Here is a 21397-nt window from a genome sequence, read left to right as displayed (position 1 = left end):
TAACTTCAATAAAAATATTTTTGTTTATTTTGATATTAGATAAAAAATATACAATTCACTTTCAATTCATTTTCACTCACAATTCATACAACAACATTTCAGTGCATTGCATTCTTGCGCATAAGCATTACATTGGTTATATAAACCACATTTGTATATGTAGTGGATATAGGCTAGTTTAAGGACCTCTGAATGTCATACATGGGGAGTACAAATGTCATACATGGGATGATCAGTATCCTAAGCAGAATGTCGTTCACTCACGGTCTGAGAAAGAGAGAGAGAACAAAATCAATATGGTGCATATTAGCAAACCACCTTTAAAACACTTTGAATTTGATCCTAAATGTTTACAAAATATAACACATTTCATAGTGTTTGTGAGAAGCTTATTGTTTCCATATTAAAGTTTTTCCCTAATGTAATCCTGAATTTAAGTGCAGAGAGGAATACAAGTTTTCATGCTCACTTTGTCAAAACACTGTGAAAACAAAACATTTGACAACAAATCCAAGCTTTGTTATTCTTTGATAAATCAATTCAATGAAATCACAAATCCATATATGAATTATAGACAATATTAACTCAATAAGAAAACATATAAAACATAACAAATAATAAAAAAAAAACTCTTACTGCATAGCCCATAAAGTTCCTCCTCTGATTATACAGTATAGCTGTGAAAGCAGAGGACAGTGCTGTCTGGACAGTATTGACCATTGAGATGGATAGCTTCACTCCTGTGCTGAATCTCTGTTTTGAAGAAAGAGTCCTTACTACAATTTACAAATGTTTAATTGTCTTTAAACACTTAATATAATATAATAGAACTTCCATCTCTATGAGATACATACAGTGGCATAATGCTGCTGGTCACACAACTCGCCTGGTTCCCTTAGGCATATGGTTGTTGGACTGGAAGCCAGGTCAACATAGTATAGTATAAGTGCAATAGCTGAGATGATTACTGCCACAACAGAGACTGCCAAGCAAACAGATACCTAAAGATAAGAGCATTTTTATCTTTTTAAACGCATACCTGCAATTGAATTGGATTTTGCAGACATACACTTTTACATAGAATGTGCCTGCTGTTGTGGAGCCTTTATATTTGATTATTGGTCATGAATGAATTAGATTATAATACACAAACTGTATACATGTAGATTATGCTCTAACATTGCTTGTTAGTCTGGTTCAAACTCACTGTCTTCATGGTGGCAATTTTTTCCACTGCTATTGCAGCTGCGCCTGAAATTACAAACTGTTTGGGGAAGAAAAGGGAACAAAGAATAGTTCAGTGATAGGTCCATGGTTGGTGGATATACAGTACTGTAGTCTCTGAATACTTTGTCATCACCTTAATGGCTTAATCAATTACATATCCAGTACACCCTGACCCTAGGCTTATTAATGTAACATTACCATAAGACCACTCCACCATGGCACTCCAAAGTTAAGAATCATTGTGGTCTCAGTAGAGAGCAGAGGTACAGAATAGGAGATGATCAGCAATCCTATTACTATCTGAGAGACCTATGAGACAAAAGAAATGGCTCAGTAGGAAATATATGCATCTCAAAGTAAAATATAACGTAGGTTTTTCTTGTATAATTCAGTTGACATGAAATTTTAGCTGCTATTAAGTTGTGATGTAATTCTTCTAAAAGCATTTTAAACAAAAAGTTTATGTTAGCACCTTTTTCACATTTATGCAATAGGGAGTTATCAAGCCAAATTGTGAATATAGTCATCATTAAAACATTTAATTCAGTACGAGTGAATCTTCAATTGAGATGATGGTCGTTTGGACCTTTCTGGATTACAATCCACCATCAAAATGATACGATTCATTATTCCAGCTGCTGTGAGAAAAGGCTATAAATGATTCGCCACCTGCAGCATCCTCACATGCCATAGCCTACTAGCCGGACTCCTTCTTTATGTATACAGATGTGACGTAATGACGCAAAAGACAAACGGCGCCAAGCTTGAATTTCCCGTGGAAAGCTACCAGTACCACTCAAATTATAACACATTATTACAAGTTTACTGTTGTGAATCGGGCTAAGGTAAAGATATTGTTTTGAAAACTGGCTGGTAATGTTCTTGCTCAAAAATTGGATTGGATTGGATTGGATTGGATTGAATTTTGAATTTCGTTTCACAGACTGCAGCTCTGGAATACCCTATCCAATCAGAATTATTTTGATTTTATTATTAATATGCTACATGGACTATTTGTAGTTTTTAATGTATATTTTCTTAAGAAATATTGTTAAACATAAAAAATAAATACTTGTATGGTCTATTTAATTGGCCTAGTAGGCAAAATGGCAAGTGATTTACAATGGTCAGAGGGCCAGAACTCCTATGACGGACACACTGGAAATATAGAATTTATTAATTCAAAGTTTAATCAAATTCTACTTTAAAGGTTTATGCATGTGCCCAGTTTGTGTTAATTGCCATGTTCCCTGAATAATGAGCCCTAAGAGATTTGGAGGACTATAAAGATATTATTGAAGATTATATTTTATAAGACAAGGTGCATATGCAAGGAAACAAGAAGATAAATTGGAAATAAATGAAAATTTGAACACATTATTTATTTATTTGTTCTTAGCATATTGGTCTTTCTCCTCCCTGTTGAAAAAAAAACAGCATATGCTGGTTAGGTATGTTTAGAAGCATGAGAGCTGGTCATGAGCTGTTCATGAGCTGGTTTAAGCTGGTCAAGTGCTGGTCCTAAGAAACTAGCTCCATAAGGACCAGCCCAGTAAACACAGAACGTTCCCCTAACGTTCCCATATGGTTCCCGTTTGGTTATTTTTGTAGGGAACCAAATAAGAACGTTCTGGGAACGTTCTCTATTAGTTGTGTTTTTGTAACCAAAAGAGAACGTTCCCAGAACCCTGCAGGTTATTTTTGAGGTGTTATTTTATAACCTAAAGAGAACCTTCCCAGAACGTTCCCTGCAGGTTATTTTTGGGGTTTATTTTATAACCTAAAGATAACCTTTTCAGAGCGTTCCCTGCAGGTTATTTTTGGGGTTTGTTTTATAACCTAAAGAGAACCTTCCCAGATGGTTCCCTGCAGGTTATTTTTAGATTTAATTTTTTTACAATATATAAGCAGGTTTATTTGTATATTTCGTTTCTGCGCGCCTCTGATCTGCGCACGCTTCTCCAGCACGCGCTTTCTTTCGTCATCCACAGAAAGACGCGCCCTTGCGTAATTTAAAAATTAACGGTCATTTCGTTTTTACCGACTGACTAACATTAGTTTATCGATCTTTATTGAATAATGGGTTTTAATTAATAAATATACCAGTGTAAATAGTGTGATTTCACAGAGATTTGACACTTAATTGAAGACAACATGATGTTAACCGAGGAGTTTTGGTTTACTGACCAAAAGAGAGAAGGCTACGTTCCGTTAATTCAGTGGTAAGAAAATAATGCAGTTATCCCAGTTAAAGTAATCTTTATTCATTATAAATGTCTGTGAATAAAATTAAAACTAAAAAAAGTTGGTTTAGGGTTTAGTTACCCTTTAAACGTAAAACCTGGTTGTGGTAGTAGGTGTCAGTGATACAAGTTACGAAATATTAATGCATAATTCAATCTTATTTAATCCTCCATATGAAGGTTTATGTGCTTGAATTATTTCCATTGATTAAATAAGTTCAAAACAAGACATGGTTTGTAGTAGGCTACTGATTATTGACGTCCATTCATCCGTTTTCCATGCCGCTTAACGTTATACCATATGGGACACGGGCATTGCTGGACGATTACTGACGTACAGCAGGGTAAATGATATCGGAGTAAAGAGGTTAGGGGAACGTTCTGGGAAGGTTAGGGGAACGTTCTCCAAACCAACAGGGAACGTTCTATTTACGTAAAGAAAGAGAACCAGTAGAGAACGTTAGGATGCCTGTTCTGGGAACGTTCTGGGGAACCAAAAATTGTTATCTGGGAGTTTATAACAAGCTCAAAACCAGCTTAAACCAGCTAAGGACCAGCATAAACCAGCTGTCATGCTTCAAAACATAGCTAACCAGCTATGCTGTTTTTGTTTGTTGTTTTTTTTTTTTTTCAACAGGGTTGTGACAGAATACATTTGTTTGTGAAGGTCATTCATGAAATTATCACTGAAAAGAAAGCCCCCAAAATTTGCCAGAACACGCCATGTGGGAATCTGTGCGCGGAGCTCATTAAAATTAATGAAGGCATAATAACACGACGTTCACTCACCCCGAATATTTTGGGCTCCCCTTTCAGGATGCTGTCCCTCAGAGCTTTTTGTTTGTCTTCCAGCTTTTCCTCTACCTGACTTGGGCCAGTGTTCACTGACAGGTCCGTCGACACTGTCAAAGTCATCCTTCGTTTTCCACTAGGTTATACGTTTGTAAAGGGATAACAAATACGTTTTTAAAGTTACAGTTGAGTAATGTCAGATACTTTTAAGTACAACAAACTCAAAGCGAATCTACACGCGGAGCGAAAGTCCACTTGAATGCGTAAAATAGGTCGACCTAAAAAGTCTGCAAATATTCTTTTTTTAATGTGCAGGCAGGACCGTTTTCTTCTCCCGTTGTCGAGCGAGTGCGCAATAGTTCAAAATACAAGTTCTGTACTTCTTTCTTTCTGGAATACAAAAAGGGTTAGACCCTCCCTTGGGTTTTTTTATGCAAGCATCGCTAAGAAAGGGGGTCTGTCCAGCCCCCTTCTCCATATAGGGGCTTCTGTGTTTTCGATCACTTCATAAACAGCTCTGTTCCTCTCTGCCACGGGCTTTCTAGGATTCGCAGAAACTACATTCGAGGTGAGGTCGTCGTGCATTGTTTCTATGGAAATTACATTTGATTAGACATAGTTATCAATAAAATATACAAGCATACTATTCTAATAGTGTATTTTATGTTGATGTCTGAAACTAAAAAAGTGCACTTGAAGTGTGCAGTGGTTTGCAATGGTTATTATGCCTATTTGTGACTTTATGCTGTAGGCTACAAATAAATAAATAAACAAATAAATAAAAAGGAAGGAGCTGTTTTGGACATCTGGGTAGTGCAGCCCTCTCAAGGAAATGAATGTAGTGTACTAAAGTTTTTTTTCTAACCCTAACCCTCTTCCTCTGCAGTGCTATTGAGTAATCTGAATTATATCAAGCTGCGCTGCTCTTCTCTCCAGCCACATTTTCTGTATTATATCCGACCGCCCACTTCCTGTCCACACGAAGATGTTTTTCTCCAACAGCATCTGTATTCCCGCAAACGTTCCTTGAATCCAGGGGGATCAGATCATGTTTCATACTGACTCTCTCACTATTATCTCAGACTGTAGGGGAGCCATTATAATTGTTGAACTGAACTTTGAAATGTTCCTATTTTTCAGTACCGGTTGACTTTTAGCTGGCTGTTGAAGATGTCAAGCTCTCAAACGCATTCTGCTGACTCAGATCCTCCCAAATTTCATCGTCTGTTCAAGTTTCATGACCCTGAAGTAGTGGCAGTAAGTGGATGTGTGCCAATTTTTTTGTCATTAAGGAAGACAGATAATAGTAGCTTGGGATCTTACTTACGTAACGGTTTTCTTTGAGATGTTTTGTTGTTGAACATTTGTTAGATTTTTTTTCCTCACCATGTGTTTTCCCCTCTCTAGGTAATGGCAATATTACTAGGTTTGTTCCAGCTCCTCCTGACTGTACCAACTTACAGCATCAGCATTGATATGAAATATATGTTTTTGTTCCCCCTCTGTATTGGTTCTGTGGTATGTTTATTTAATAATTAAGTTGCTATGTTTTGAATGATTGTCAGTCTTATGATTTGCCTAAATGAACAACAAACACAAAATACATAAAATGAGCACACACACACACACACACACACACACACACACACACACACACACACACACACACACACACACACACACACACACACACAGGCCTACTGTATATAATAGCATCAAGTCCCAGTGACCTTTTTCTGACAGTTGCTTTAATGTTCAATCCAACCTTTTCTTTTAATTTTGATGTGTTTTATTTTTCTCCAATTAGTCTGTAATTGCTGGATCCTATGGAATGGCATCTGAAAGAACCCCTAGGAGAGCACTGGTAAATTCAAGTAACTACATTAGAGCTTTTTTTTGGATGCAGATTATTTTGACATAAGCACATAATTGTTTATTATTTGTATTTCTTCCTATAAGCTAAAAAACTGTCTGATCTCTGGTATTGCTGGCCTGGTGGGGACACTGATTGGTCTTGTTCTGTATGGTTATACTGCAAGTACCCCTCCAGTCTTCCCTGCTTGCAGACACGATGACATATTTTTCCCATATAACTGTCCAGAAGAGGAATTTCAAGTAAGTGCAATAAGTTATGTAAATTATTGATTGATCCTGCCATTAGTCAGCTATACAAAAAACAAACAAAAAAATACACTACCCCATATACTTACTTCAATATTTATATATCAATGCATTACAAAATAACATAATACATAATCTGTGCTGTGACACATTATTTTATTTAGCATTAACGGAGAATGTATTTAGGCCAAAAATTGCATATTATCGAATACTGTTATGTTTTTGCTAAATATAAACTTCTGATTTTTTACCATAAACTCATTAATTCTTCTCTTTTTGTTTTGACAGATCTTTTACAAAGCAATCTCTGGGCAGCTGTTGATTTATGATATTGCAGCTTTGGTTCTTCATTGTTTCCTAACATTTTCTGCATTTAAAGGACTGAGAATACAATGAGATCACATGTTCATACACAATACACTTCTCTTTGTTCATTTTATGTAGGACCAATTTTAGTAGACTGCTCTAAAACATTATCACTCCTATTGTCCTTTTGTTTTCTTAAAAATGTGAATTTACAATATATTGTCAAAAATACAGATTTGGAAGTTTTTGTGAAACTGGAGACCGTAGGTTGCTACTAACCCACTATAGCTCAAAACGTTTAATTGCTACCTTACATTTTTAAGTAAAAAAATATGTCTTTAGTAATGAAAGCCTGAAAACTCATAATTATATAAAAACTGTAATCAAATATGCAACAACAACAAAAAACACCCCAGATGAAAACAGTGCCTGTAACTACAAACACTAACATTATTTTCTACTATGGATGTCTCTTTGGTGTTTCTATATGTAAATATGCAAAACAGTTATTCAAACCCAAAATCTTGCTGCAATATTAAACTTTTATATATATATAAAAAATCTATGTTGTCAGTTGTCTGTGTGGTTAAATATTAGGACCAACCCTACTGCCATGTCATATATGGAACATTCCCGTCACATCGGGGTTTCCCTTTCAGTCAGCTCAGTGCCGCTGGACGCAGGACCACACCATGTAATGTCAAAATAGGGGAGCATTCACGAAAATATGAGAATGCCTTTCAATTATCTGTATTATAAAACCTGTATATAGTTATTTAAGCAGTAGTCTAAAACTATATGTGATTTTCCAGACAATAAAGATAAATTGTGCTTTTAGGGTATTTTAAACATAACTCACTTCCCTAGACAAAATCAACAATGGTCCAATCCAAAGATGGCCGCTATATCTGTCAACGAGAAGTGAAACTTTCCCTTAAGAATAGAAATATACACCGTTAATTAACCTTTATTTGCACTGTTTTGCTCGAAATGACATCGATGCGATTTTACCGGGCACATATTATTATGTCTTTCTGAGTTGTTATTTCGTCCGACGCCGTTTTGTATTGAATAGCAACCTGCCTTGCCCAACTGCTCTCTTTTAAGTAAGCTAGCCGTCCAGCTAACCGCGGGGAGATTCCAGTCTCCGGGATTCATTTCGCGTAACGTTACATATTTTTACTCTACCGCGCGACACCTCGCATCGATACTGTCTCGTACGTGTTTCTCGCTAAAAGTGGGTTTTAACACTGAAGACGCTCGCGAGGTAACGTTAGTTGTCAGTCTCAGCGCTTCCGTCTACATCTTGACGTCACTAGCTTCCAATTAAGTTTGATGTTTTTCCATGAGCACCCTGCGGAGAGGACTTTGATTTGCTTGTACCTTGTAAGTATTGGGGTATTCTTTCAAATATAACAAGCCGATAGAGTTAATCTTAGTTTTAATAGCATAATTCTTCGCAATACTTTTCAGTAGTCCACTGTTACATGCACTGTCTGATTGAGCGATGACTGCCATAGGTGGTCCAGATGACCTGTCAGTCTTCCAGTAGTGGTTTGATGTCCAAACAATGACACTTACCAAGTATTCACTGCTAGCGTAGTTCAACTTAAAAGAATCGTTTACTCAAAAACTACAATTCTGCCAGTATTTAGGCTACTCATGTTGTTACGAACCTGTATAACTTACCTTCTTCCATGGCACACAATATGAGATGCCAATGGTATACTGGCCTTATGAATATGATGAGCTGTAATGTAATAACTATATTATTCACAAAGAGTAGTAAACATTGTTGTTGACCCTCAGCTGTCCTAGCAAATCAATGGAGAAGCTTCAAGACCTCAGCCAGTCCGAGTTGCAGAATTTGCTGGACAACACGGAGCGGGTGGAGTCTATGGCACTTGAGTCTGATGAGGTAAGATGATGAGGAGGATGAATCTTTGTAGATACTTCTGTCATTATTATTCACCTTCATGTTGTTCCAAACCCATATCATTTTCCTTCCGCTGTGGAACACCAAAGGAGATGTTAGTATGGGTGTTCATGCTCCTCTCTTCCATGCAATGAAAGGGAATGGTGTCTTAGCAGAAGTCCTTAAGACTTGTGCACCAAAGTTTTTTGTAATAAGTAGTCCGAGTCTTATCTACTAAACTTCTTCCTTGTCTGCCATACCGCCCAAATCGATTAATGTTGGTGTGTCTAATGTTGATCGATTAAAAGGCCTTGCATCTACTTCTACAAATTATTATGGATTGACTATATGAGAACATAAAAGATACGTCAGAGCTTTGGCGGAGTAGAAGATTGGTTTGTACTTCCATAATAAATGTGAGGTATATGTTGTCGTTCTCATCAGTATTTCGATGACCTGTAATCTGCCTTACAAAAAATACAATTAAGGACAGAGACTTTCAACAGTCTCAAAAACATTGGATTAATGTTTTTGACCCTTAGCTATAAAAGTGAATGATCATTGCTGCCTTTCCCAAAAGCATCGTACGACTAAGTAGATAAAAATGGAATGCTTGCCTTGATTCAATGTGTTACTTGCTGTTTCTTTGAAATTATTCACTAATTTACTTGCAATTTCTGAGTGAAAATTATTTCTACACCTTTTTTGTGATGCTTTTGATAAACACAGCACTGACGTACTAAAAAGTCCTATTTGGAATGACATAAAACATTTATTTGAACAGCACAATTTTTGTGACATACAGTAGTATAGTAGACATACTGTGGTGTGATTAACTTGCTTATATTATTATATCATTTTTATGTATTGCTTTTCTAGACATGTTACCTTAATTTCCACAGCACAATTAATGCTGCCTTCATGTGCTGTTGGAATTATTGTAAATACTAGTTTCCTGTCCCAAATGCTATTCTTTATTCGTTTTTTCCACAACAGCACCATCACTTTGTCATTAAAAAGCATATTTACATATATAAATCATCTGAAGCATATTGTATGTTTTATACACAGCAAAAATAGCCTTTATGGCACTGTCCCAAATGGCACACTTCATATGCACTTTGCGGTCTTGTGGACTTAAGGCCTTTGCACACTGAGTCCGAAATCCGCATGCGAAATTTTCGCACATCAAAAAATAAATTCGACCTCACGTTATGTCAATTACGCTTGCACACTGCCTCCGAAACTTTCGTCCGTCAAAAAAAAAATCGGAACAGGTTCGATTTTCTGCGTTTTTCGCATCCGTTTTTCCCATCTACAGTGCTGATGCCCAACCTAAAACTGCTGGCAATGCTGGTGAATGAATCGCCAGTGCTCAGATACCTACAATTATATATACAAATTTTATTGTATCAAAAATACTACAAATATTATTATATCACAGCTATAATTATAGCACACCAAGTCCCTGTAAACCGTGTGTGTGTGTGTGTGTGTGCGCGCGTGCAGATCCATACCTTTAGAGGCTGTCAGTCTCTGTTCAGGATAAATTGATTCACGGAAATTTGTGGTCTTCTTTTTAATATGTGGCTCCAGTATCGCTAGCAAAGCATCAAACGGAGCCACTGACATTCTAAAGTAAACTTTGAATCGGTCTGGATAATCCGCAGATCCTTGATAAGGAGGTGGAACTCTCCTTCCTCTCTACGCAATCGCAGAAGTGGATGGACCCAATATTTCCTCTTTGTCATTTTTTAAGAGAGAGGACAAAAAAAATCATCCTCACTACTTGAAGACGGCATTTTGTGTTGTTTTGCGTTTTTCTTCCGTATCGCATTCATTAATACGCATCGGACTCAGTGTGCAAGGTCTCTGTGCGTGACAAATTTTTCGGATCACGAATACGAAAAAACGCATGCGAAAATTTCGGACTCAGTGTGCAAAGGCCTTTACAATGTCCGTTAAGTCCACACAACCGTAGGGTGTCCCATTTGTCATTTTAGATGTCAGAAGGGTGCTCGCGAGTGTCCCCTTTGTGGTCGATATGCGCCCTCGATGCACACTTTCGAGCTGAATCGAGCTCCACTGCAGACTTCTTCCCGACAGTCAAAGTGGTGTTATGTCACGAAAGTGCGGACTCGTAGGAAAGCCGCGAGTGCTTAGGGTGCCATTTGGGACTGGGCCTATTTGATCGAAATTCTAGATAGCGTGGCAAATGTTTATATGGTTGTCAACGAATGGGACACTAAACATAATTTCGGCTTTAATAAGATTTCACCAATAAATAGGCAAGAATAAACCTGGTGTCCTCCATTATTCCTGTTCTTTCAGACAACAAAGCACTTGAATGCGACAAGCTAGTGATCACAACTTCAGTAGGAAATTTCAGATAGCACGTGAAGGCAACATAAAACATTCTGAAATCTCATCATCGCTTAACACGGAAATGACCACTTGTCTACTCCGTACTAACAGCATCGTTAAGTTAACGTCACAGTCTTGACAGTCCTGCTGAGGATGGATTGTCCTTGTGGACATCATAATGCCTGTAGCATTGTAGATTTTGTCATGTATCACTATCTATCTTCTCTTTCAGATTCAGAACATTCAGCTGGAGAGGGAGATGGCTCTGGCTGCCAACCGCAGTCTGGCCGAGCAAAACCTAGACATGAAGCCCCGTCTTGAAAAAGAAAGAGAGCGACTGGTGGAGAAATACACTGAACTAGAAGAAGTGAGGGACAAATACCAACAGCACTGTGTCCTGAGAGGTAAGAGTAAAGAGGGACTGATTTGGGTTTGAAAGTAAAGGTTTCAAAGAGAATGCAAGAGTCAATACTGGGTAAATTGATGTAAAATGAAGAGGGTGAGAAATTTATTGTTTTTCAGAGCAGGTTTTCTGAAAGAGAAGCAAGTAGTTGACCATTAACTGGTTAATAACGTTATTTTATCTTGCTATTAATATTAATTTGCCAGTCAACCAATCTTGAATTCAAATAGTAGGGCCTATGAAAATGTGAGTGAAATGTCTCACTCAAGCCGCCGGCATTAGCTTTTTGGATATCAGGAGTTTTTCAGAGGATATGTCACCAACCATTAATTTAAAGTATTAAGAAAATTAATGGCAGGTAAATATCCAGTGTGGTGTGCGTTTTGAAACCAGCAAAAAATTGCATGTTAGTGTAGAACCGCTACTATTCAGGAAAAAATGTAGGCCCTATCTTTTAAATAATTAAACACCATGTCGTCAAAGTTAGTATTTTGGCACTTGTGTGTGTGGTGTGCGTTATTATTAACACTTTCCCAAAATCAAGCTCAAATTGAGTTTACGAGGCTTTTCACCAGTGAAAATCTGAGATGTGTGTTTTGTCAGTCATTAACAGTAAATTCAGCATAATGTTTTCATCAGCTTACAGGTTGCAAAGTTTATTGTAGCTATGTGGACACGTAGTTTTTCCTGTCGTTTAATTCTTTCGGCCGTCTTGTGTTATAAAAAATGATATGCTATGCACAGGCTGTATTGGCTTTGATTAGAGGCCAAATACCAGACTGACACTCTTCTCAGCTCCTCAAATACATTAAACATCATCCTTTACAAACGTTGTGTTTATTGAATAATGAAAACGCAGTACATATTCAAAGAACCAGTTCTTTGTTTACCCTTGCTCTTCAAACAAGCAGAGACGGACTCCAAAATGTGTGCAGCACTTCATTCACAATTGAAGCGGGTGGAGCTGCTGTATAAGGTTTTGTCGACAGTTTGAGTTACGAGCTCTAGTATAAAGCTATTTAGTATAAAGTTCTATTCAAGTTCTGGTATTAAGTACAAGCGAAAAACATTTAAAATAACGTTAACTCACTGGTATTTATTCTAATCAAACAGGTTTGGGAACTGTAATGTTACTGAAGGAATGCATGAACATAAACGTTAAAATACTGATTCTGCTCGGAGTGAACCGATTGATTGTTTTGTTCCCCGTTTTTAAGCCCTGATGAAAACTAATTTTAAATATTGTAACAGAGAAAGCTTAGGCAGTGTGAAAAATAGAACGAGCTCATCCGAAACTTTTTGAAAGACTCCATTGTTGTTAGGACTGCTTTTAGCTCAATGATTAAGTGAAATTTAAATTAAAGTGTTCTTTCAACTTTTGTTCAGACTACAGTTCAAGTGCAGTGGCAGTTTTCACTGTACTTCCGGGCGCCCTGGAACCATTAATCTTTGAACAGACAGGAATTCTTACTGGGTTTCTAAATAGTACATGTTGTTCAGCCAGAAAATCTTGTATATGTGCATACGCTTGTCCTATAGTGCTGTTCTATGAGCTTGTTTTGTTCAGGCATTCATTCTCCTCCCCCTTCTTTTTGCATCTGTGACATTACATCACTCAATAGCTATGTGTCTGACCTCTTTCTTCTCTTTAGTCTCATTCTCCTTTCTTTCTCTGTTCATTAATTACAGTTTTTTTCCTTAGTTTAAAAAAAATTACACAGACTGTATCTAACCAAGTTATTTGTTTGCATAGCCGTTCTCATTTTTCAGTTTCTTACTCTGTTACAAGCCAACCTATTTATGTATCCGTTCTCTCTCACTTCTGCTTCTCTCTCTCCCTGTCCCACTTTGCAGACAGTATCATGGGGCAGGTGTCTCCGGAGGGGCTGTTGTCTCGTCTGCAGACAGAGGGCGCCAACACAGAGGCAGAATCAGAGGTCGGTCAACATCTTTTTTTATGATCAACTTGTATTATTTTTTTTCATTTTGATGCTTGCATTTTCACTGCTGCTGAAACTGTTATCAAAGTATGGCTGTGAAACCAATGAAGGGAAAGAGAAAAAACTCTGCTCTTGCTGTTTTGCATTGAAATGATCTGTATCTGTGAGTTTATAATGTTGACATATTTTTTATATAGTCTAACATAATGAAATTGAATGTAATTACATTTATAATGATCCTGTATATTTAAATTGATGTACTCATGTAGTGTATTTTCATATACACTAACGTTTAAACTAAAGGTTTGGAAACACCAGGGCATTTTTATGTTTTTTTATTTTATTTTTATATAATGCATTCTTCAGTTCACCAGTGTAGCATTTCATTTAATCAAAATATAACCAAAATAGCTATTTAACTAAAATGAATTGGAATCTAATTTATTATAATCCAAAATAATATGTTAATAAATATTAAAGGGGTTATGAACTGGCTTTTAAAAAAAATTTATTCTGTTGGCTGAGGTCAACTTATGACGTGGTTTTTACATTCAAAAACATCATAATGAATAAGTAATTATTTACAGGCTATTTCTTACCCTGGTTTTGAGGCTCTCCCAAGACACTGGCTAGGATTGGATAAGATTAACACATTTAATGAGCTTCAGCTCCCTTCAGTACATGTGGGAATTGTTTTAAAAGCCTGTGGAGAAACGCTCACAGGACTCGCAAAATGCCTTTATCAAACAAACACAATGATTCATCTCTCATCCACCCGTGATTGATTGGAATGTTATTTTTGTATTACTTGGCCGGCCCGATCGGTGAATAACCGCGACCCGTACACACACACACAGTGAATGTTATTTCACTATTTAAGATAGCCCGTCGGCAGGCCGGGCTTACGTTTTGGTAGCCCATCTGAAAAACACATAGGCCCAGGACGTTGGGCTTTGCGAGCCCTGGCCCATAACGTTCGAGTCTGATCACGAATGAACCAATAGCACCTCAAATAAAGGATTCTCCAGCCTGACACCGTGCTAAGGAATGTTCAGTTAGACATGTACACATAATCAACAGGATCTGTAACAATGCAATACTATCACATATAAAAAATAGGTTTTACTCACATAAGTGTGTTGCACCGTTCCTGTCGGATCCAATATAGAAGGCACAGCATTGTGTTTTAATCTCAATATTTCTGCAAATCCAGTCTCGACCTGTCTCTTGTTTACAAACGATTCTGTGGTGAAATGAAGCAAACAAACGCGCAATGTCCTGGACACGTGAGCTGGAACCAGCATGTTTATTGCTTGTTAGCGTGATCCGTTGAGCTCCATGAGTCGGTGGGCGGGGCTACAGAAGCAGGCGTACATATTTATCTGTTGAGGCGGCGTTTCTGCATTCTATGACGTCAATGGTCGACATATTCTGAAATCGATCATTTGCTGGACCTGGTGTCAATAAAAGCTTTTCTTTGACAAACAAGGAAGTTTTCAGCTCCAAAACTTACAGGATATTCTTATATGACGATGAACTTTTATATGTCAAAGGCTCAAGGGAAAGTTGATTTCTCAATTCATCACCCCTTTAATGATGTTTTAAAATGAAATGTCATGTCATTCATGGCAAAGCCATCAATTCTAGTTTGAACTAGTTTGACCAACTAGCGGTTAGTCAATGGGAAATCAGTCATACTGTTTGGTTTCAAATTAGACCAATCTACGTTTTTATGTCAAAACTTCAGTCCTTCCAGAAAAATGCGGCTTTTTTTTGTGATTGTTGCGGGCAAAAATCCTTGATTATGCGGCACGTTTTCTTAAAAAATGCGATAAAATTGCGGGAACTTGCAAAAACTGCGGTTTGATGAGAAAGAGAAAAAAAGCACTACATCACAGAAAGTGCTGGAATATTTAAGTTCTCATCTTGTTTTATTGAAGACCTTAATAATGGCTCAAATTTACAAAACATTTAGTCAATCAAGTTCTGTAGCTTTACAAAAGGAATATGCTACAACTTCTGAAAAAATTAATAAATAACTTCCTGTTTTACAGATGTCGCTATACAAAACAGACATTTGAGTGCTTCCAATGCACAAAGTGCAATCTCTTAAAGGGTTAGTTCACCTAAAAATGAAAATTCTGTCATTAATGACTTCCCTTTATGTTGTTGGACACAAATTAAGATATTTTAGTTGAATTCCGATGGCTCAGAAAGGCCTCCATTGGCACAATGTACACTCTCAAGACCCATAAAAGGTAGCCTACTAAAGACGTCGTTACAAAGTCCATCTCACTACAGTGGTTCTACAATAACTTTATGAAGCGACGATAATAGTTATTGTGTGCAAAAAAAACTAAATAACGACTTATATAGTGATGACTGATTTCAAAACACAGCATCATGATGCTATGAATCATCGAGTCGATTCATGATTCGGATCGCGTGTCAAACTGCTGAAATACGTGACTTTGGCGATCCAACCCTCTGAATCGACTCATTGATTCATAACGCTTCAAACCGCTGAATCAACTCATTGATTCATAACGCTTCAAACCGCTGAATCGACTCATTGATTCATAACGCTTCAAAGCTGTGTTTTGAAATCAGTCAGCACACAGGGAAACTGCTTTGCTCTTTTGCTGTTATTTTTGTTGGCCAATGGGAGTTTGTGCTTCATCATGGTTTCACCGGTATCTATGGTTTCTCCACGGGGTTTGAAGCTTTTCGATGACGTTCGCGTCGGGTAATCACGTCACTTCAAAACGTTCCCATGGCAATAGGCGGAAATGGCGGCTCTTGTGTGAAGTAAACGAACATTTTTCAACTTTCTGCTAATATATATGACTTTTTTTGCAACGAAAATGCGGGGATTATGAAATCATGATAGCCCCGCATATTTTGCACGCGGAAATAGGCAATTTATGCGGCGAAAGTGCGGCGTATTTGAAAAAATGCGGCCCCCGCATGAATATGCGGACTTTGGCTGATTATGCGTTAAATCACGCGATCGCATAATCGCGTTTTTCTGGAGGGACTGAAACTTAAAACAGTCTTAAAGAAAAACATGTAATGACTTAGTTTATGAAGAAAATCTTGACTTATGTAATCCATAAAATTATTCTTTGAAAATAGATCTTGAATAATACAGTATATTTTTTTTAGTAATTTATTAGTATTTGGTGGTACAAAATTCATGTTTTGATACATTTTATACATTCGGTTAGTTTTGGTTTGGTTTCACATTGCAAATATGCGAGCACACTAAAGAACTTTACATGACACACTTGCATCCTATCGTCATCATCTATGTGGACTGCATCTTGACATTGATTGGTTTGTAAACGAACGTGCGTCTGACGTCGGCGTCTTTGACAAGAATGAATGAAGGGACGCATATCGTTGCCACTATTGAACAGTGCGCATTGCTTGACTATTTTCTTTTCGTTACGTTTAAAAGTGTACATTTCAAGCTTTATAAACACATATTTCTCATGTTTGTAAGACAAGTAGCCTGGTTTATTTGAGACGCGCTCCAGTTCATGTGCAAAGCATGTGATCGCTCTGACAGATCAGCATCTTTTCACTTTTCATAATCAATGTAGCCTAGATATAAAAAATTAAAAAAAAAACATTATAATATTAAAAATAAACAGGAACTTCCTGTTAGGGATGCGCGGTATACCGGTGCTGCAAAAATACCGGTATATATTTTATTTCAAACGGTACGATATCATGATTTTGCTCATTTCGGTATATACTGCTGTTCCGAAGTTCACCGCTAGGTGGCAGCGCGCTACCCAAACTGACGCGAAACCGGCAAATGTGGCAACAGAACAAGATGAATACAGCAGTTGAATCTCACTCAACACGCACAAAACTCATTAATAAAGACGAGTAGACGTGAAATTTGGAATTACTTTGCTTATAAAACTGCTGAAGAACCATCAAACCTTGCCAAGCATCTGCCACTTAATTCCTGACTTGTAAGACATTAAGAGATCGACAGGTGAGTGCATAATTCTAACGATCTAATTTAGACATTTTTCTTTTAACACTGATTAACGCACATACATAAGATCGTATCGTTTAAATATAAAGAAATCTCCAGCGTTCGTTTCAACCAGTGACGTTTAGACCTCATAATATTTGCACACATACTATTGCACTATTTACATCCGCGAAAGACATAACCAACTGTGTTTATGTAACTACTCACTAAAGATTTACATTTTTGACATAATTTTGTGTGTATTTGACTGAGGAAAAACAACTTAATTTGGAATGCGCGAGCTCTTTAGGCTTGTGTGTGTGTGTGTGTGTGTGTGTGTGTTTGTTGTTGGCATGAGCGCAAAGAAAACTCTCTCTCTCAAAGAGCTCTCATCCCATATGTATTACGAAATGCTATAAAATCGCTTGCATGTTCAAATTGCCGAGGTTTAAAAAGACGTGGGCAGTGATTTCCGTCAGTTGTCCCGCAACGGAAGCGAAAGTGTTGAATCTGAGTGCGCAGATTGCTTTTATAGTGCAGGTGCGATGTCTTTTCAAGCCAGAAGCAATGGAGACGCGCAGTAATGCTGAAATTACTTACAAAAAAGTTTCCAAATGACTGATTGATGTGACAATCTTTGTTGATTAATTTGATAATAAACATTTGCGGTAATTTCCCGCTTCATAAACCCAAAACTTGCGAGAGTGAGCAAAATTATGCACAATACCCGCATCAAAATTCAGACCCTGTATGGTATCGATTTAATATCGGTACTTCGGTATTAGATTGTTGTACCGTACCGAAGACAAAATTGTGGTATCGAGCCATCCCTACTTCCTGTAAATGGTCTGAAAGTACGAACCATAGAAACGAACCGAACCTTTGTTCAGTTTGATCGGGACTGAGACTACCTCTTTTCGTCGGACCAAATTTCGTCTGTTTGGTCCGGACCGTGGTACGGGGGAGATTTCACACCTGTAATCTTGATTCGGACCAAACTGAAAAGTCCGAAAATCCAGACCAAACAAGGTAGGTGTGAAAGCACCCTAAGGTGAATAAAAGTTACAATTACTTTCAAAAATATAAAGTCTTAGTGTTTCCAAACTTTTGAATGTATTGTATATGTGTTTTAATTTGTATTTGAAGTTTTATGAACTACTGACCTCCTAAGCATTACATAATGTTATAATCTCTTTCTCTCAGGTTCTAGCAGACGAGTTTCTGGAAGGTTCGATATCACTGGACTCCTTCCTCGAACGCTTCCTTTCCCTCCGCTCTCTTGCTCACACGAGACGAGTGCGCATTGAAAAGCTGCAAGAAATTCTCTGCCAAAAAAGCAAAGGGTTAGGCGATGCTACGATGACATCGCAACCCTGTGCCAATCAGGATGCTGGATCATCATCGCCGTGGCAACAACAGCAGCCTCAGCAGCAGCAGAGCTCCAAAATCAATGCACACTCCAATGCCAGCAGTTCTGCTCTCCCCTACTCCCCCTACCCCGTTGCTCCCCCCTCAGCCTCCACAGCGGGCACCACTAACCCTAGCACAGCGTTTCAGCCCTACCCCAGCCAGGGTGCTCCCTTCCCTCCATCGACAGGCTACTCCGCTCCCAGGCCTGCGTTTAATCCTTCCGCTTGCCCATACCCCACCCAACCCCCATTTCCTGCTCCACCGTTTGGGCAGTTCGGCCCCACGCCTGCCCCATACCCCACTCAATTCCCATATGGAGGGTACAGCTACCCCACAGGCCCCCATGGGCCATCAACCCAATCACCCACAGGTAGACCGCTTTATAGGCCAGGTTTTGGGGTACCACAACCATACTCCTGAGCCACTCTGTGTGTGTGTCTGTCTTTCACTTTTTCTCATCGTCCTCCCTCTCGTCTCTTTCCCTCCTTTCTCCTCCTGCTCTGCCTTTTCCCTACCCTCAGATTTGTGGTTTGCGTACCCATGTCACATCCTCTTCCTGTCTGAGGCTTATAAAGACACTTGAGATTGAGCGTGTGCTTGTTTCCCCCATGAAACCTCAGTCAGAGACTCAATATGGGCCGTACAGTCTTAAACGGCTCAGTTTCTGTCCATTTTGAAGCATGTTTTCAAATCGGTTTGCAAAAATCTCTGATATATTGGTTATATTCAATGACGAGATGCTTTTCTTTGTTTTCTGACAACATTGTGTTACAGCTCAGCCTTATTTGGCTGTTCATTCCACACATTTTATCAACATTTTACCGAGAAAAAACACGCCCACACTACATGGAGGCGTTACATTAGCCTTTGGCTTTTTCTTCTTGTCTATATCAATCCTTGTTGACAGAGTCAATCCAGAAAGCACAGCACCATTTTGCATTCTATCATGGATGAAAACTCCTTAATAAAGCCGAGCTTATTCTTTATCATAAATAAATTTAGACAACTTCCATGTGTGCAGATCTGAAATCCATATCAATGGGTGCAATGCGCCCTGTTACGAATGCATAGTGTACCAATGCACCAACTAATCACTCCCAACCCTCTCGATACCTCTTTTGCTCCCTCTTTTTTCCTTTACACCCTTTCACTCCATTTATTTGAAATACCGCTCGACACTGATCAGAAGGAATAGTCTATAGTGAGGACAGTGTACTCAACAAATTAAACTAATATTAAAGGGAAAACGGAGAACAAGGGACATATTAATATAGACATATCTATCTGTTATAGCACAGAATTTGGTGGGGCAGGTGAAGCATAACATAGCACAGAGCATATGCAAAGGAAATAGGCGCTACATAACATGCTTTCATAGTAAATATAGCATTCAGCACCTACCGTTAAGGTAAAAAGAAACCTTTTGTGGTAAAACTATGCAGACGAATGCGTGACTGCATATTTTACACTTTGAATTTAGACACATTTGAGGCATTTGATGGTCTTGCACAGCCAGCCACCCTCTTTCAGAGAGGCATATTGCCATCAGAATCATAATGTGGTTCGGACTGAACTCGGATCAAGAGCGTTTACTCTTTATTTGTGGTTTGATTTGAGCCCACCTTCAGATTCTGCCTCATTAACACCCCACTGTATAAATACAAAAGTGTAGGCCTACCCAACACAACGGCCTGTGCGTGTCATTATGAGGTGTTGTTTAGTTCTGTAAAAGCGCCACCTAACTGAGGTCTCCTTGTTGGTCAACCGCAGGACCATGTGATTCACACTAGCACTCCACACTAACAGCCCCGAACTCTTTGGCAACAGGAGCAGGGAGCGGGGCCTTCGAACTGTCCGCTTTAGAATAGGCGTGCGGGGTCACACTCTTTATTTTTGTACTTTAAAGCAATTCAAAACCAGAGGCATCCTCAATCAAGCCTCGGGTGGCTTTGTCTAATTCATGAACTCAGTAATTAAGACTCAGGTTTGTAGCAAAACCCCCACGTTTAGGTTCCCTCCCCAGCACCTGGAGCGAGGGAGAGGGGTGATACGACACGAGGATGAGAGGGGAAAAAATGGGATGAAAATTTTATTAGCACATTGATTTGCAGCATTAGAGGAAAGAGATTCTATTGCATTGGTTGTGATGACTGTAGCCTGTTAAAAGTGTATTTTTATTTTTATTGTCCTTTTTTTCGGGTGTGATTATTAAACACTGAAGTTGATCTGATTTCTGTGTTGATTGGAATTATTTTCAGACTTTTTGTTAGTAGTAGTAGTAATAGTTGTAAAAGTACAAAAGGTTTGGGGTTATAAAAAATTTAAGAAATTAATACTTTCATTCAGCGAGGATAAAATGATCAAAAGTGAAGGTAAAGACGTTTTATAGTGTTAGAAAAAGATTTATATTTAAAATAAATGCTGCTCTTTTGAATTTTCTGTTCTTCAAAGAATCCTGAAAAAAAATTATAATTTCCACAAAAATAGCAGCACAACAGTTTTCAACACTGATAATAATAGTGTCTTGAGCACTAAATCATCATGATTTCTGAAGGATCGTGTGACTGAAGATTGGAGGAATGATGCTGAAAGTTCAGCTTTGCCATCAAATGCAATAAATTACATTTTTAAAATGTTAAACTGGAAAACAGACATTTTTCAAAATATTACCGTTTTGACTATTTT

The 21397-nt window shown here is 38.1% G+C and overlaps 3 protein-coding genes across 3 annotated transcripts; 2 read left to right on the top strand and 1 right to left on the bottom strand.

The window, feature by feature from the left end:
- Positions 1-4393, bottom strand: tmem176 (transmembrane protein 176). The gene is made up of 6 exons (XM_079813122.1): positions 4260-4393; positions 1426-1536; positions 1208-1264; positions 855-1001; positions 637-753; positions 1-267 (listed from the first exon to the last, which is right to left on the bottom strand). The coding sequence occupies exons 1-6, from the start codon at positions 4383-4385 to the stop codon at positions 241-243; spliced, it is 585 nt and encodes a 194-aa protein (XP_079669248.1). The 5' UTR covers positions 4386-4393; the 3' UTR covers positions 1-240.
- A 349-nt stretch (positions 4394-4742) lies between these two features.
- Positions 4743-6967, top strand: LOC307124107 (uncharacterized protein). Its single transcript, XM_079813125.1, has 6 exons — positions 4743-4830; positions 5403-5519; positions 5670-5780; positions 6070-6126; positions 6222-6377; positions 6672-6967. Exons 2-6 carry the CDS (start codon positions 5433-5435, stop codon positions 6777-6779), a joined length of 519 nt encoding a protein of 172 aa, XP_079669251.1. The 5' UTR covers positions 4743-4830; positions 5403-5432; the 3' UTR covers positions 6780-6967.
- A 608-nt stretch (positions 6968-7575) lies between these two features.
- vps37c (VPS37C subunit of ESCRT-I) lies at positions 7576-20943 on the top strand. Its single transcript, XM_079813118.1, has 5 exons — positions 7576-8075; positions 8499-8607; positions 11201-11372; positions 13226-13308; positions 18506-20943. Exons 2-5 carry the CDS (start codon positions 8515-8517, stop codon positions 19130-19132), a joined length of 975 nt encoding a protein of 324 aa, XP_079669244.1. The 5' UTR covers positions 7576-8075; positions 8499-8514; the 3' UTR covers positions 19133-20943.
- The last annotated feature ends 454 nt before the right edge of the window (positions 20944-21397 follow it).

The sequence above is a fragment of the Gobio gobio genome, assembly GCF_949357685.1.
Source record: "Gobio gobio genome assembly, chromosome: 3".
In the NCBI taxonomy this organism is placed as follows: Eukaryota; Metazoa; Chordata; class Actinopteri; order Cypriniformes; family Gobionidae; genus Gobio; species Gobio gobio.
The sequence above is the reverse complement of the archived record's forward strand: the minus strand, read 5'-3'. Positions and strand labels throughout refer to the sequence as shown.